The sequence below is a fragment of the Musca domestica genome, unplaced genomic scaffold, assembly GCF_030504385.1.
Source record: "Musca domestica strain aabys unplaced genomic scaffold, Musca_domestica.polishedcontigs.V.1.1 35, whole genome shotgun sequence".
Classification (NCBI taxonomy): Eukaryota; Metazoa; Arthropoda; class Insecta; order Diptera; family Muscidae; genus Musca; species Musca domestica.
Genome location: NW_026712315.1, coordinates 4570122 through 4588352, shown reverse-complemented (window position 1 = coordinate 4588352; position 18231 = coordinate 4570122). Strand labels below are relative to the sequence as shown.

The window sequence follows — 18231 nt, the reverse complement described above, 5'->3', positions numbered from 1 at the left end:
TTCCTTTAAAATCAGAAAAATAAAAAGAGAAATATTTTAAGAGTAAAAAACTTAATTCAAATTTCCATGAGAACATGATTACCCGCTAATATATTCTCAAGTAGCGACATCTATGTAATGTACTATTAATTGTCTACTTCTTATATTTGATTATCGAGCGAAATATAGGTGGCGCTAGACAGTTCCGTTACAATTGAAAATGAAAAATCAAAAAGTGATTCAACAAATATTCTTTATTTTATAAGACCTCGTTTGAAATAATTATTTTTTTTTTCCAAGAATATATTTTTTAACAACCCACGTTTGAAACAATTATTTTTTATCCAAAAAATATTTTTTGAAAAAATTATTTTTTGAAATAAATATATATATTTAAATCCAAAAAAATATATATTTTTTAAACCCACGATTGAAACAAATATTCTTTTCTAGTGCAAAAATATATATTTTTAAATGCACGTTTAAAATAAATAATTTTATTTAAATCCAAAAAATATTTCTTTAAATACACGTTTGAAATAAATATTCAAAAAAGTATTTTTTTTTTTAAATCCATGGTTAAAATAAATATTTTATTTTAATTATTTTTTTTTTATATCCACGTGTGAAATATTCTTTTTTTTAGCCAAAAATATATATATATATATTTTTTTTAATTAACGTTTGAATGTTTTTTTAAATTCACATTTGGAATTTTTTTCTAATTCCACGTTTGGATTTTTTTATATCCACATTTGGAAATAAATGTATATATTTTATAAAATATTATTTATATTATACTATTAAAAATATTATTTTAAAAAATCCACGTTTATATACAATAAGAAAATTATTATTAAAAAAAATTTGAAAAATTATATTAAAAAAGGTTCTTTATAATATATATAAAAAAACATTATGTAAAAAAAAAAAATAAAAAATATGATTTAAAAAATTAATGTTAATACAATTTACATGATTTAAAAAATATTATTTAAGGAAGTCCACGTTTATATAATTAAACAAATATTTAAAAAAAATCAATGCTAATACCATTTATATAATTTGAAAAATATTATTTAAGAAAATCCACGTTTATATAATTAAACAAATATTATTTAAATTATCTAAGTTTATATAATTTAAAAATATTAATTTAGAAAATCCACGTATATATTAACAAAAAAAATATTTAAATAATCCACGTTTATATAATTTAAAAAAAATATTATTAAAAAAATCACATTCATATAATTATTTAACAAATCCACGTTTATATAATTAAAAAAATATTTAAAAAATATGGGTTTATATAATTAAAAAAATATTATTTAAAAAATCCATTCAAATTCATTAAAAATCCAATACAACTTAGAAGCATAATTAAATAATCCACGTTTATATGTTTTAAAAAATATAATTTGAAATATATTATTTAAAAAATCCATGTTTGTGTAACTTAAAAAAGAAGTATTATTACTTTTATTGTTTTACTTTTATTATTATTTAAAAAAAATCCACGTATATATATAAATAATTTAAAAAATATTTTTTAAATATTAAAAAATAATTTAAAAAAAATATTTGTCAAAACAAGTAAAAAAGCAGCTAAGTTCGGCCGGTACGAACTTTTATTACCCTCCACTATTTGGAAGAACGTAAAAATTTTCAAAAAATTTCCGGAAACTACCACTTAAATAAAATGTTTATATAAATGTTTATATAATTTAAAAAATAAGTATTATTACTTTTATTATTATTTAAAAAAAATCCCCGTTTATATATAAATAATTTAAAAAATATTTTTTAAAAAATTAAAAAATATTAGTCAAAACAAGTAAAAAAGCAGCTAAGTTCGGCCGGTACAAACTTTTAATACCCCCCACTTATTCGAAGGAAGTTAAAAAATTTCAAAAAATTTCCGGAAACTACCACTTAAATGAAACTGGATGGACTTCCCTATACGAAGACGTGGAGCTGGTTACGAAACTTTTTGTCATAGGCTGTAGTACCCATTACGAACTTCAAATACCAAATTTGAAACAATTCCGGTGAATAATGTCGTGAAAAATCATCAAAATACCGTATATCGGGAGCTACCGTTATATGGGAGCTATACGGAGACTTGAACCTGCACAGACAATTTTCTGTCTTGGCATGTAGTACCCGTTAGGATCTTCCAGTATAAAATTTGAAACGGTTCCGGTGAATAATTTTGCTGAAATCATCAAAATGCCGAATATCAGGAGGTACCGTTATAAGGTGCACCGGCATGGCCCATTTACGAACTTAACCTGCCTACTGGTAAACTATACAAGCATGCAGAATTTTAGCCTTCTATCTCAATTTGTTCGAAAGATAGCGTGATCACAAAATACATACAGACGGACATCGCTATATCGTTTTGGAATTTTACGCTGATCCTGAATATATATATACTTTGTAGGGTCTATTATAAATATTTCAAGGAGTTACAAACGGATAAAAGTTAATATATTCTCCATAGAATGGTGGAGGATATAAAAATGTAGATGTATATAAAAAAAATTTAAAAAATATTATTAAAAAAAAATATTTAAAAAAAGCCACATTTATACAATTTAAAAAAAAATATATTTAAAATAATTAAATATAAACGTTAAAAAATATTTTTTTTAATTATATAAACGTGTTGGTTTTCTTATTTTTTTTAAATAATATTGTTTAATTTTTTTTATATATAATCTTGGATTCTGAAAATATTTTTTAAACTATTTTTAAATATTTTTTTTGAATTTTTTTATATATATAAAACTGGATTTTTTGTTTAAATTATATAAACGTAATTTTTTTAGTAATATCTTATAAATTTCTTCTCAGTTTTTGGAAAAAAAAAAACATTTAAAAAAAACAATTCACGTTTTTAAGGCATTTAGGGGAAAATATATTTTTGTTAATTAACGTTTACATGGCATTTATATTTTTAATTTTTGCCTTCGTATGTATAAAAACCAATCAAACTCTCATTTGTGTTTATTAAAATTATATGTATATTTCTTTTAATTTATAAACGCATTGTCTTATAACTAAATCCATATAAAAAGAGAAAAAAAAACAATAAAAATTAAAATTATTAACAACTACAACTACAGGCTAGGATTGTACAAACTAAATAAGTCTTCTTTTGTCCTTTTCTTCTACTGTATATATTTATATATATGTGTTTGTATGGGGGGCGTGGGTATATATATTTGTTGTTGTTGTTTTTTGGTACTACAAAATTATATTAAATTTTGTAAAAAAATTACAAAACAAAAATGGTGCTGGAGATTAGTGTTCCACTTTTTGGCCATATTTGCTCCAGAAGGTGACATTGCATTTCAGCCGTTTGCCGGTGGTCTTTTCGAACATGGAACAGGTGTCGAAGGGTGGACAGTATAGATGCAGCGAAATGGCAGTGTCCGAATGGCTGGGATTTTCCACGCGATGAAGGCCCAGGTTGTCTGCAAGGCAAAGAGAAAATTAGATAAGAATTCCAAAAAAAAAAAAAGTTGGAAAGGTCCTCTCCCAACTTACCATTTATATAGGCCACATCATTGAGACCCATTGTCCTTTGGCCAATCACCTGCAGCGCATCATGATATTCAAATTCCTCTCCCTCTGGTATGGTGTCCAAATGATCTTCGGCCGTGGTATTTTCCGGCCATGTGAAACGGGTCTCGGTCAGTTCACCCTTCAGCATTTTCATAAAACAATGCGAATCCGAGTGATCGTGTATGGTCGAACCATGACCTTCACCCCAACACAGGATCATTAGATTGAATTTTCCATTGCCGGCATCGACGAGATTCCTTGTGTATTTGTAACGATCGAATTTGGCGAATTTCTTCCATTCCTTGGGATTCGATTTGTAGGACAACATAATGTGATTGACCATTTCAATGTTCACATAATTGGTGGCAAATTCCTGATGTAGAGCCGCCACCAAATCGTTGAGGGTCTCAATTACTGGACCATATTTCAAAGGTTTTTCAATGCCACGAAAATGGCGAGTTACCTCGCGTAAATATTTCTCCTGATCCATTTCCATGTCGATTTTGGACAGAGCCATTTTGAAGCTTTGATGAACCTGGAAGACAGAGAAGATGAACAATGAATTTGTTGTTTTAATTATAAATAAATAGGGATATATGATTTAAATTGATGTTGAAAATTGAAAAAGAGAAAATATAGCCAGCTTCCAGAAGATCAGGAAATGCATCTCCATTTTTCAAACTTCTCTTATTTTATTCGATTTATAATTTTCCATGAGTGTATTTATGGGGAGAGAGGGCTCAAGTCAAGAAATTACTTCCCTCCCCCTCTCTCTCACTCTCTCTCTCTTTTGTTCAATTCTCTTATGGGAGCCCAATTCGAATCTCATTGGAATATAATTTAAAATGCAAATAAGATCCCAGGAGATCTGCTGGACAACTTTGCTCATTTAATTGTAAACGATAATTTCTTAAATTAAGAGATTAATTATCTCTCTCTCTCCCTGTCTTCGAACTTAATTTGAAATAAAAAAAAAAACTGATAAGAAGATCTCTGAATCAAACTCCGTGTTAAGATTCGCGGACATTTTCACATCGCTTCTCATTTTAATTATTTGCTTATTTTTTTTTCATTTAATTGACGTCCAAAAGTTTATCAGCTCCTCACACTATATGCGAGAGTGACAAAAGCCATATACAAAAGCAATTATTTCGACCAACAACATCCTATGTTTGTACGTCAGCCGAATCAAAAATGTGTACGTGCAAATCTTCTTTTGACAATGTTATCGTTTTGACATCTCCCATCTACTTATTGATCCAATTTCGAAATTTTTTTTTTTTCAAAATAGCAAATGGAATTTTTTTTCTTATTTAGCTTCTTCTTTGTCTTGATCTATTCCAATAACCGGCTACCTTAGGCCTTGAGCTACTGATAAGAATATGAAAGAGTATGAAAGAATAGAAAATTATTTACAGACATTCCAAGGCATCTGGAATTTTCGCAGAAAAAACGAAGAGTTTGTTTTGTCTCAGAATTCTGCCATAATATTTTTTTAAATATTTTTCACAATTTTTCTAAAATTTTTATACCCTACAACACTATGTGTTGGGGGTATTATAAGTTTGATTGGGCCAGAATTTATGTAACACCTCGAAATATTGGTTTCCCATATAGGAAAATATATATGGATCTTCCTAGCTCGCCGAGCTGAGTCGATCTAGCTATGTATGTCCGTCCGTCCGTCTGTCCGTCTGTCCGTCTGTCCATGTTAATTTGTAATCACTCTACAGGTCGCAATTATGGCCCGATCTTCACGAAATTTTGAATGGAGGTGGGGCTTAGGTCAGAATAGAACCCTATTTCTTTTGGAGATGATCGCGTAATATTTAGGGGTTCAAATGGACCAAATACTGAAAAAATGTCGGATTTTGCAGTAGCTATACAGGTCGCAATTATAGACCAACCGACGATCGGAATTTCGCATGTAGCTAGAGTTTAGGGCGGGGAAGAAGCCTACCAATTTTGGTGGTCATCGGATAATATTTAGCGGGTAAAATAGACCATATCTTTTGTGTTGAAAAAATTCAAAATTTTTCATTAAACCGTGAATATTTTAAATACCGGCGAAATCACAAAGCCATGACAAGGTTACTTCTGACCTTTAAATTGATGTTAACATCCAACAAATCGGATATATAGCGAAATATGTGCGATATATATGTCTATCAAAGAAGATATGCTTGAAAGATCTCTTATATGTCGAGAACGGCTGAACTGATTTCGACAGTTCTCATTAATTCAGAATGGCCTCTTGGCAGGAAAGAAAAAACGTCTAAAAAAATCGCATAAAAATATCTCCATGATGATGAAAATATTGATTTTTTAAAATTTTCTCATATTTTTTCAATTTTGTCATATTTTTGGCATATTTTCATTTTGAATTAAACATTTGGTAATGTTTCTACAGCTAACAAAACTAAGTAGTTGGGATATCAGGATATCATATACAGATCGCATTTATGGCCCGATCCTTACGAAATTTTGCATGGAGATAAGATGAGGGTCAGAATAAAAGCCTATTCTTTTTGGAGATGATCGCCATATATTTAGGGGTTGAAATGGACCAAAAAACTGCAAAATTGTCAGCAGGTCGTAATTATCAATCGATCCTCATGCACATTTGAATGGGGGTTACCGGACATTGCAAAAGCCAGTTTTGGAAGGCCCTCCAAAATTATTCAATGTGGGAAATAGTTTGCCAACTTTTGTAGACAAAATACGAAAATGTCCATTCCTGTGACTTTTTGGAGAATTCACAAATACAGGAAAGACGCACTCCTGACTATTTCGTTAACGCTGATTTCGTTGAAGAATATTGTCAAATGTCTGTATCTCATATAGATGCGTTTCAGTCAAAAACCAATAATAAATGTTAATCTTTCACCACTTCGAGAGATTATAGGTCTTTGGGAAATATTGGTTTCAGATCTAGGAAGACCATTTAAATTAGTTTAAGTTGCTATTATTCGAAAATTAGAGAACGAAACCTGATGGTTTCCTTTATTATTTGTCACAATATCTTGTGGAATTCTTTCGAGTATCTCGCCTATATAAACTGTATCGTTTATTATAGTGTTGTAGGGTATTCAACGGTCGGCCCCGCTCGACTGTAGCCTTTGCTTACTTGTTTTACATATATTTTTGATACTTGTAAACATATTTTTTAAAGATGTGCATTTTTTAAATATTATTTTCCTTTAGTTTTGAAAATGTGATTTTTCCAAAAGTTATTTTTAGTATTTCATATCTTTAAGAAACGCCATCTATACTTGACTGTTAATAGATTTCTTTGCCTGTCTGTTAGGCATCATAATATTATGAGCACGTCATTATCATAAATTGACAGCAATATGGAGCTAGAACTAATAGTCGTCAAAATTCAAAGAGAAATCTCAAAATGCCCCATTTCTCGGGATAAAAGAAAAAAATATATAGATTTTTTATAAGTTCGTCCAGGAAGTGTACGAGATTTACATTTTAAATTTCTTTATATTTTATTTCATAATGGGCGCCATCTATACTTCAAATTTAAAGCTGTTCTTTGGTATCTTTCATGGGGGTTTGGCATGTGGTTTTTTGATCGCCATAATATTATGTGCACTTTATTACCAAAAACTAACAACAAGATGGAGCAAGAGCTAACGCAGTCGAAGTTCAAGACGAATCTTCTTGATGCTCCATTTTCCAAGGTACGCAATATAATACCAAAATATCATACGAAGTTTTATAAATTCGTTCTTGAAGTTTACTCACTTCGCGGTATAATGTTCTTGATATTTAATTTATAATGAACGCCATCTATACTTGTATGTTAATATTGTTTTGGACTTGTTGCACGTTTTTGGGCGCCCAAGCAGTTTATTACAAATAATTTACAACTACATGGAGCTAAAGCGACTTGTGGTCGAAATTCAAAACGACTCCTCTGGATGTCCCATTTCCCACGGTGATATAATACGATTTTATATAAATTCGACCTTGAATTACAAGAGATTTAATTCAAAACAAACGCCATCTATACTCGAATGTTAACATTGTTCTTTAGTAACATGTTACCTGCCATTTGGCGCCACTGTATTACCAATATCCTTTAAAAATTCTAGTAAAACCTTTAAAAAAATCCCAATGTAGCCGTTATACTAGGGTCTATACGACGACGTTTATCATAAGCCATTACAATATTCAAATAAGAAATTTGAAAAAAAAAATCGGTGAATTAAGTCATCAAAATACCAAATTTCGGAAGGTACCGTTATATGGGGGCTATACCTAAACGAGGACCTGCACGGACAATTTTCTGACATAGGCTGCAGTATCCATTACGAACTTCAAATACCAAATTTGAAACATTTCCGGTGAATAAAGTCGCTTAAATCACCAAAATACCGAAAATAGGGATGTATAATTAGATGAGGGCTATACCAAAACGTGGACCTGCACGGACAATTTTCTGACATAGGCTGCAGTATTCATTACGAACTTCAAATAAAAAATTTGAAACATTTCCGGAGCATAATGTCGCTTTAATCGCCAAAATACCGAAAATGGGGAGTTACCATTATATGGGTCCATGTGAAGATCTGCAATATAATAGCATCAGAGTTTCGCGATAGTATGAGGTTTTTATAAATCGTATTTCATAATGAACGTCATCTATAGCGGTATCTTAACACTGTTGTTTGCTAACGTTTTTCAGGCTAACGTGCCTGATATTGGGCGCCACTTTATTACAAAAAAGTTTACATCTACATGGGGATAGAGTGAAAAAATTGAAGTGTGGAGGAGGTACCGGAAGAAATGATCCGATATCTACCATATTTACAATAGATCTTGTGCTCTTGGAAATATTGAGATTTACCAAGTCTGAATGGAATCGGATGTTAATTTCGCGGATTATGAGTTTCATGGATATTCAAATTTTGACCCTTTGTGGGGGAGGTACCAGAAGGAGTGGACCGATATATGCAGCAGACCTTGGGCTAATAAAAACATTTTGATGTGTGTAATTTGAAGACAAATGAACTATTACACGACATTTTACAAGAGTTACTATTATTCAAAATTTTGACCCTTTAATATGATATTGTCCATTTTCGCACCTGACCTAGAACTGATGCAAATATTAGGATTTACAAAGTTGGAGCAAAATCGAACTTTGAATTTTCGAACTAAAATCTGTAGAGATTTTTTTAATCCCCCATTGGTAAAAAAAAATATTTGTTAATCGGAAAATTATTACAGTTTTTATACCCTTCATCATAGTATGGAGGGTATATTATGACAAACAATATTATGACATCCGTTCGTAACACCTCGAAATATACATTTTACACCCCAAGAGGTATATATATTCTTGATCAGCATAAAATTCTATGTCGATGTCCATCCGTCTTTCCATCTATCCGTCTGTGGAAATCACTCTAGCTTCCGAACGAAATGAAGTGGTAGATAACATTTTACTCGATTTAGCGATGTCCGTCCGTCTGTGGAAATCACTCTAGCTTCCGAACTAAATGAAGTGGTAGATAAAATTTTTCTCAAAAATGTTTTATGTCAGCAGGACTTTTGGTATTGAAAATGGGCCATGTAGGTCCACGTTTTGGTATAGCCCCCATATAACGGTACCTCCCGGTATTTGGTACATTGTTGATTTTAGCGACGTTATTCACCGGAATTATTTCAAATTTGGTATCTGAAGTTCATAATGGATTCTACAGCCTATGGGAGAAAGTTGTCTGTGCAGGTCCACGTCTTCATATAGCCCCCATATAACGTTACCTTCCGATATTCGGTATTTTGTTGATTTCAGCGACATTATTCACTCGTATTCGAAATTTGTAATGTGTACTATAGCCTATGTCTAAAAAGGTTCAGGTTCACGTCTTCGTATAGCCCCCATATAACTGTACCTCCCGATATTCGGTACTTTGATGATTTTAGTGAAATTATTCATCGGAATTATTTCCAATTTGATATTTGAAGTTCGTAATGGATGCTACAGCCTATGACAAAAAATTTCGTATGCAGGTCCACGTCTTCGTATAGCCGATTAGAAGTTGTGACATATTTCTTATTAGCAATTAGTGGCAAATATCTGGGAGGAACATTTTCATTTGTGGTCCACGGTTTTAACGTGAATCGAATATTATGGTGTGCCTTTGAAAGTTCGCACTACACACTGTTGAGATTTTGTTAATCCCCCATTTGTAAAAAAAATATTTGATAATCGGAAAATTATAACAGCTTTTAAATATAGATTGCAATCGAAAAGTGATTATTTGTAAAAGGTCAATGGAATATTTTATTTTGCCTCGTTGTTGTCTTACAATCGAAACACTTAATCTGTATTATTATTATTTTATTTATTTTTTTTTTTTTTGTTTGCATTAAAAACTCACTTTTTTGTTGAAGTAAAAGACAAATTTATAAAATTAAATAATTGAGAAAAAATCCCTTTTTTTTATTAATTAAACGGGCGTCCGACCGAGCGACTGCTTATCGTAATGTTCACGAGATGATGTTTAACTGAATATTGATTTCAAATCCAGAGATTAAAGTAGGACTAAGCTTCTAGAGTCTAGAAACAGATTATTTTGTTTTTGTATTATTTTCTTAAAAGATTTTTTTTTTATTTTTTTGCTTATTTTTATTTATTTTTTTTTTTTTTTTGACGGGGGGATTGTTATTGTTTTTCTTCCATTAAAAAAATAACAAAAATAAAAAAATGATTGCAAAACAAATAGATGTGATGTTCATGTTGATGGTAACATAGAAAAATTATCAGCTCATACATAATCTCTGGGTGCATGAATAAATTTGGAAGAAAAAACTTGTCCAATTTTGTGTTTCCAATTTCTTGGAAGCTATTTTAAAACTAAATCTGGAATGACGTCGGATGTTTTATTTAGTTGATTTCCTTTTTCGAAATCAAAACAGTTATCAGTTCAGAGGTATGACAAAAAAAAAGGCCTTCTCAAAAAACACACCCATTTTTGTTTGTTTCGAGAGGAGGCTGTTCAGCTACGCAGTTTTGATTTTAAAATGGGAACATTTAGCCATGATTTGGTGAAAATTTTCAAATATTCCAAAGACGTTTGGAAATCTATGTTTTAAATCTTGTAAAGTGTAGGAAGCATTCGATTCACGTAATCTCTGTACTTCCCTAGACTGAAGAAGCATACCTTTATCAGCTGGGCTGTTTGTTTTTGTCGTTGTAGCCGATGTACTCTACATTCTACAGCTACATGGCTTAGACCCCAGAGATAATCGGTTGCAGTATTTGATTTGAATACGTGTCGAATATTTTCTAATTCGATGGAAATCTAAAGTAGATGCCGTTGGAATAATCATCTATTAATACCCGCCTGGGCTACCTTTTAGATTAAGTCTTACGAAAGAAAGCACAGAATTTTTCGAAGATTTTTTTCGCCCACCCATTTATGTTTTCATTTTCTTCATCATGTGGTGTAGGGTATACCACATAGTGGTAAGGGTATTATGTCTTTGTGTTTTTTTTTTTTTTGTAACATGGAGAAAGGAAACGAGATAGACCCATAGTTACCCTTGAGAATCTTCATAGAATCACTTTCTGAGTCGATTTATGCATGTCACACCGTCCGTCCGTCTGTCCATGTATTCTTGTGAACAAAATGCAGCTCGCATTTATTATCCGATTGAGATGAAATTTTGCAAACAATATTTGTTTGGGCCAAGGACGAACCCTATTGAAATCGGATCTGATTTAGATATAGCTTCCATATATATTCAACCGATTTCGGGTTAATTGTGCACCAAATGGCTAATATAAGTCCAAATGACCTGTTTTTTGTAAAAAAAAATTGGAGAAAATCGCTTCAGATGTAGCTATAGCTCCCATATATATGTTTTATCCGATTTGGTGTTTTAAGTCCCTCACCTGCGCATTATGCCTTCCAGAACAATGATATTTAGTGCCGGACATCAGATACTGCTCGAAATCGGGATCGGTTCAGATTAGGATAAAGCTCCCATATATATCCTCAGCCGATTTCGGGTTATTTGTGCACCGAATATCCAATATCAATCCAAATGACCTTAATTTTGGCCGACTGAATTCACTCTAGAAGCAAGTACATTAAATTTGGTGAAAATCGGTTCGGATTTGGTGTTTAAGTCCCTCACATTCGTAATATGCATCACAATAATATTTGATACAAGTTATCAGATACAGCCCAGAAATGACTCTGCCAAATTTTATCAAGATCAGTTCAGATTTGGATATAAGTCTCACATATATATTCAACCGATTTCGGGTTAATTGTGCACCAAATGGCCAATATCTGTAAAAAGTCCTGAATTTTCGCACATCCGTCGAATTTAGTCTAGAAGTAAGTACATAAAGCTTGAAGAAAGTCGCTTCAGACATAGCTATAGCTCCCATATATATGTTTCATCCGATTTGGTGTTTAAGTCTATCACATTAGTAATATGCATTCGACAACAATGATATTTGGTATCAGATATCTTATAAAGCTCGGAAATACCATGACCAAATTTTATCGAGATCGGCTAAGATTTGGATATAGCTCACCTATATATATCCTTAAACCGATTTCAGGTTTATTGTGCAAATAATGGCTATTCTCAGCCCAAATGTAGGGAATTTCGGGATGTACGTTTCCATTTTGTGCAACTCGGCTCCGATATACAGGGTAAGATGAAAAAACAGCAACCAAATTCAGACTGCTGTCATTTCTAAGCCACTTGAAGAAGCGACTTGATCGAAACCCGCGTCGCAGTGGCCGAAAAATGGCTCGTGAGCTAAACATATCGCAATATTCCATGAGCTCGGAGTAAAGCCATTAAAATTCCAAAAAGTGCAAGAACTTACACCACAACAGAAAGAAAATAGACTCTAAAGAGCTAAAGAGTTGCTTCGCTTGGCCGAAAGTGGTGAACTGCCGAGTTTGGTTTTTTCCGATGAGAAAAATTCGTTGTCCAGTAGTTTGTAAACAAACAAAATGGTCGGGTTTACATGCCAAAGAGGTCAGCTGAACATGTTCACCTTCGGTTGGCCACCAGAACTCAAGCCTCAAGCCGGCCATGGTAATGGTGTGGGCCGCCATAACAGCCGAAGGTCGCTCTCCGCTCGTATTAATCGACCGTGGCATCAGAATAAATGCCGAATATTATCGCGAAAATATTCTGGAGGGTGTATTAAAGCCTTGGGCACTCAAACATTTTGGACGCACCATCGCACTCAGTACCCGCCACCCAAGAATGGTTACAAAATGAGGTTCCTCGCTTCATTTCCAGCGCACAATGGTCACCAAAATCTCCGGATACTAACCCGTTGGACTTTTGTGTCTGGAGTATTTTGGAAAGCAAAGGTTGGCACTTAAAAATACCAAAGTGTCGATCGCCTCAAGCAAGCGCTTCGCCAGGAATGATCCTAAATACCGCAGAGAAATATTCGGGCAACGTGTGACGGTTTCATTGGCCTTTGAAGGCCATAATTCGTGCCAAAGGTGACCAATTCCAACAAATCTAAACTTATTCTAAAATTTGATGCTATTTCCGAAATTTTTTGCTATAATTCAACACAATTCAAAAAAATGTAAAAATTATGACGTTTTACTTTGTTGCAGTTTTCTTATCTCACCCTGTATATGGTTTATTTTGAGATTTGAAATGATATTTTGTATAGAATATTTCTTCTTCTGACAATTATTGCCTAAAATAAAATTTAATGTAACTTTCAGACATTAACTCAAAAAGTGGCAGTTGAAAAATTTATCCACACAAAATCAGGAAATATTTTCCCTTTTTTTTATTTTGTGCAACATTGATGCAATTTTTTTTTTTTTGATATGTAAAGGACAAAAAGATATCTTTTCTTTGGTGACTTATAGTGAAATTCGATGAAGAATATTTCTCTATTTAACATTTTCTCAGAAGAATGAATGGATATTTTTACTAAGAGTGGAAACGTCTAAAACTGACTATAAAAAATCGTAAACACATCATTTTCACTTGAAATAAATAAATTTGAAATGTAATTTTCTTAAAATCTGGTTTATTCTGAGATTTATTGTAAAATTTTGCATAGAATATTTCTTTCTCTCAAAGTTTTTGCCTAAAATTAAATTTAATGTTACTTTCGAACATTAACTCGAATAACTCGAAAAATAGCAATGAAAAAGTTTATCAAAAAAAAAGGAAATATTTTTGCTCTTTGGCAACATTGATGTACATATTTTTTTGATATATAATGAAAACACATATATCCTTTCTTTGGTGACTTATAATGAAATTCGATGAAGAATAATTCTTTCTCCAACACTTTTCCAAAAGAATGAAGTATTAGTGGAGATTTTCACTAAGATTGGAAACGTCTTCAATTGGCTGCAAAAAACGTAAACACATAATGTTCACTTGAAATATATGAAACTTTGCAACATTGATGCAAATATTTTCTTGATATATATTGAAAACACAGATATCTTTTCTTTGGTGGCTTATAGTGAAATTTGATGAAGAATAATTCTTTCTCCAACACTTTACCCAAAAAATGTAGTATTAGTGGAGATTTTTACTAAGAGTGGAAACGTCTTCAATTGGCTGTAACAAACGTTCACTTGAAATATATGAAATTTCGAATGTAATTTTTTCAAAATCTATTAAACCTAGATATATGGTATCTTCTGAGATTTGTAATGAAATTTTGTATAGAATATTTCTTCTTTTGACAATTTTTGCCTAAAATAAAATTTAATGTTATTTTCAGACATTAACTCGAAAAATTGCAGTGAAAAAATTTATCAAAAGAAAATTAGGAAATATTTTCGTTTTTTTTTTTTTTTTTTTTGTGCAACATTGATGCAAATTTCTTCTTGATATATAATGGACCAACAGATATCTTTTCTTTGGTGCCTTATAGTTACATTCTATGAAGAATATTTTTGCCTTTAACATTTTCTCAAAAAAATGAAGTATTAATGGAGATTTTTACTAAGAGTTGAAACGTCTAAAATTGACTATAAAAAATCGTAAACACATCATTTTCACTTGAAATATATAAATTTCAAATGTAATTTTCTCAAAATCTGTTGAACCTAGATATGTAGTTTATTCTGAGATTTATTGTGAAATTTCGCATAGAATATTTCTTCTTCTGACAATTTTTGCCTAAAATGAAATTTAATGTTACTTTCGAACATTAACTCGAAAAATGGCAGTGGAAAAATTTGTCAAGAAAAAAGAATTTTTTTTTTTGCTTTTTTGGCAACATTGATATACATATTTTTTCATATATAATGAAAACACAGATATCTTTTCTTTGGTGACTTATAGTGAAATTCGATGAAGAATAATTCTTTCTCCAACACTTTTCCAAAAAAATGAAGTATTAGTGGAGATTTTCACTAAGATTGGAAACGTCTTCAATTGGCTGCAAAAAACGTAAACACATAATTTTAACTTGAAATATATGAAACTTCGAATGTAATTTTCTCAAAATCTATTAAACGTAGATACATGGTATATTCTGAGATTTATAATGAAATTTTGTATAGAATATTTCTTCTTTTGGCAGTTTTTGCCTAAAATGAAATTTAATGTTACTTTCAGCCATTAAGTCGAAAAATGGCAATGGAAAATTTTATCAAGAAAAAAGGGAAAAAAATTTTTTTTTTGCTTTATTGGCAACATTGATGCAAATATTTTCTTGATATATAATAGAAATACAGATATTATTTCTTTGGTGACTTATAGTGAAATTTGATGAAGAATATTTCTCCCTTTGACATTTTCCCAAAAGAATGAAGTATTAATGGAGATTTTTACTAAGAGTTGAAACGTCTTCAATTGGCTGTAAAAAACATAAACACATATTCTTCCCTTTGAAATACATAAATTTCGAATGTAATTTTCTCAAATTCTATTAAACCTAGATGTATGGTATATTCTGAGATTTAAGAATATTTCATCTTTTGAGAGTTTTTGTCTAAAATGAAATTTAATGTTACTTTTAAACATTAACTCGAAAAATTGTGAAAATTTTTTTAAGAAAATAAGGAAATATATATATTTTTTTTTTTTTTGGTTTTTTGGCAACATTGCAGATATTTTCCTAATATGTAGTGGAAATATAGATATTATTTCTTTGGTGACTTATAGTGAAATTTGATGAAGAATATTTCTCCCTTTGACATTTTCCCAAAAGAATGGAGTATTAATGGAGATTTTTACCAAAAATTGAATCGACTTCAATTGGCTGCAAGAAACGAAAAACACATAATATTCACTTGAAATATATGAACTTTCGAATGTAATTTTCTCAAATTCTAATAAATCTAGATATATGATATAGTCTGAGATTGGTAGCGGAATTTTGAATAGAATATTTCTTCTTTTGACAGTTTTTGCCTTAAATCCTTCTAGGATAATGCTTTGTAGAAGATTTGTGTATAAACTCAAATAAAGTACGGCTTTAGCCCAAAAAAATGTTTCTTTTTAATATATATGTGTTTCTGGCGTTTAGGTAAGTTTTAGACTTTTGATGTCTTCTCGGACCCATAGTGGAATTTTATGGTAAATAAATTTGCAGAATATTTTGATGTGCTACGACCAGGTTTAAGGGGAGTTTTTAACCATATTTTGGAAACTGAACTAAAACGACCCCTTTAGTGACTCGCTTGAAGTTTACGACGTGCGACCAAAATATTTGTCATGTTGCCTAAAATGCAAATATTCCAAGGAATTTTAGTACGAAAATTTCCAAAAATGTGGAGCAGGGTTATATTGCGATGTAAACTTTCAAACCGCCAATATACGTGTGTTCTATTTTTAGCTCTACTTTCATAATCATCTGGATTTTTTATGTAATGTTGGAAAACAAATGAATTTCATCGCATTGTGTAATTTTTCTAAAGTAGATGTCCTTTCAAAGGAACAAGGAGGACACTTCCTTGACCTTGGAGCTTTAAACAAGAAAGATAACTTTTGAGTAACTTTTCTATAAAATATATGTTTTCTCTAAGGGTCATTTTTTTTACGGGAATAGTGCTTTCGTTTCAAATAAAAATATAAAAATATTCAAAAAAAAATTATATATAAATATTCAAATAAAAATGTAAAAATATTCAAAATAGAAAAATATTCAAAGATTTTTAATTAAATCTTTGTTTTTTTTTCTTCAAAACTATAACAACAACATCAGGTTGATCACCAGTTTTACTTACCATTTTGATTGATTAGTTTTTCCGTTAATTACAGTTTTCCTGATACTGAAGTTTTTCCAAGTCGTTAGCACCGCTGCAAAGTTAATTGCCTGGTGTGTTGACCGTTCAAACAAATTTCAAATATTTTCTGCGGGTATTCAATTTCAGTTCGGCTAACTACAAATTGTTTAACAGCACACAAGCGTTCAAGTGGCGGTGGTAATAGTGACAACAAAAACAACAACAATAATAATGCCACTAACTATGTTGGTGCTATTGGCCCGCGAACACGTTCAAAAATTATTTCAAAAATCCAAAAAAAAAAAAAACTAGCAATGAATGCCGCTCTTCCCAACAACAATGTAATTTTGTTATTTTTTTTCTCTGTTTTGTTTTGATTTCTTTAGTTGTTCAATATTCGATCTCTGCCCTGACTTATTGATTTACTTGCTTGGCTGTCTTGTCTTGGCCTGGGCTGGCTTGTCTTGTCTTGTGTGTACGCTCCTCTTGAAGTCTTTCACCAATTTGTGGAATTTCTGAAATGCGTTTCTGTTTTTGTCTCATTATGCGGTTTTGAGACTTTTTCGATTTTCACTCAACATCACGCTTTTTGTTTTTGGCCACATTTCATACATCAGTCGTTGTTCACTCATCGGTTTTGGTCTAAAGATGAATGAATGGCTGCGTGGTGGACGGTAAGTTGACTCAATGTTGGCGCCCAAACATTTTGTGTGCGCTAAAGAGTTTCAGTGTGTGTGTGTGCATGTGTGTGTGTTACGTTACTACCAAAATGAATGTTTGGCCAACTGCTATTTTGGCCGACTACCTGTAAAAGAAAATTATTGTAATTTACATAGATTTACATATGAGATCAGATAAATCAGTTCAGTTAGGGATGCCAGTATGGAAATGTAGGAATAATGGAGTTTTTGGGGGAAAACATATTGAAGATGTGAAAACTCTTGAACTCTTCTTTAGAGGAAATTGTCCCAATCATGAATATTCCCTCGGAATTCTAGTACCATGGAACGCCATTTTTCGAGAGATCATTCCTCTTAATACAGGGTGAGATAAAAAACTGCAACAAAGTCAAACGCCATAATTTTTACATTTTTTCTTAAATTTTATTGACTAAAGGCAAACAATTTCGGAAATTGCATCAAATTTTGAAAGAGGTTTAGATTTGTTCAAATCGGTCACCTTTGGCACGAATTATGGCCTTCAAATGGCCAATGAAACCATCACACGCTGCCCGAATGTTGCTCTGCGGTATTTTGGTCCATTCCCGGCGAACCGCTTGCTTATGGTGATCGACACTTTGGTATTTTTTAGTGCCAACCTTGCTTTCCTTCAAATACTCCAGACACAATAGTCCAACGGAATGGTATCCGGAGATTTTGGTGGCCATTGTGCTCTGGAAATGAAGTGAGGAACCTCATTTAATACACCCTCCAGTATATTTTCCCGGTAATATTCG

At 31.4% G+C, this 18231-nt stretch overlaps 1 protein-coding gene across 3 annotated transcripts; it reads right to left on the bottom strand.

The window, feature by feature from the left end:
- Positions 1-2984: 2984 nt before the first annotated feature.
- Positions 2985-17282, bottom strand: LOC101891450 (cysteine dioxygenase type 1). 3 transcript variants are annotated; one of them, XM_011292867.3, is made up of 3 exons: positions 16776-17282; positions 3535-4087; positions 2985-3461 (listed from the first exon to the last, which is right to left on the bottom strand). In XM_011292867.3, exons 1-3 carry the CDS (start codon positions 16776-16778, stop codon positions 3289-3291), a joined length of 729 nt encoding a protein of 242 aa, XP_011291169.1. In that variant the 5' UTR covers positions 16779-17282; the 3' UTR covers positions 2985-3288. The 3 variants fall into 3 exon arrangements, with proteins under 3 accessions (XP_011291169.1, XP_005180239.1, XP_058981796.1); XM_005180182.4 differs by lacking the exon at positions 16776-17282 and adding an exon at positions 9954-10111; XM_059125813.1 differs by lacking the exon at positions 16776-17282 and adding an exon at positions 9866-10092.
- Between the last annotated feature and the right edge of the window lie 949 nt (positions 17283-18231).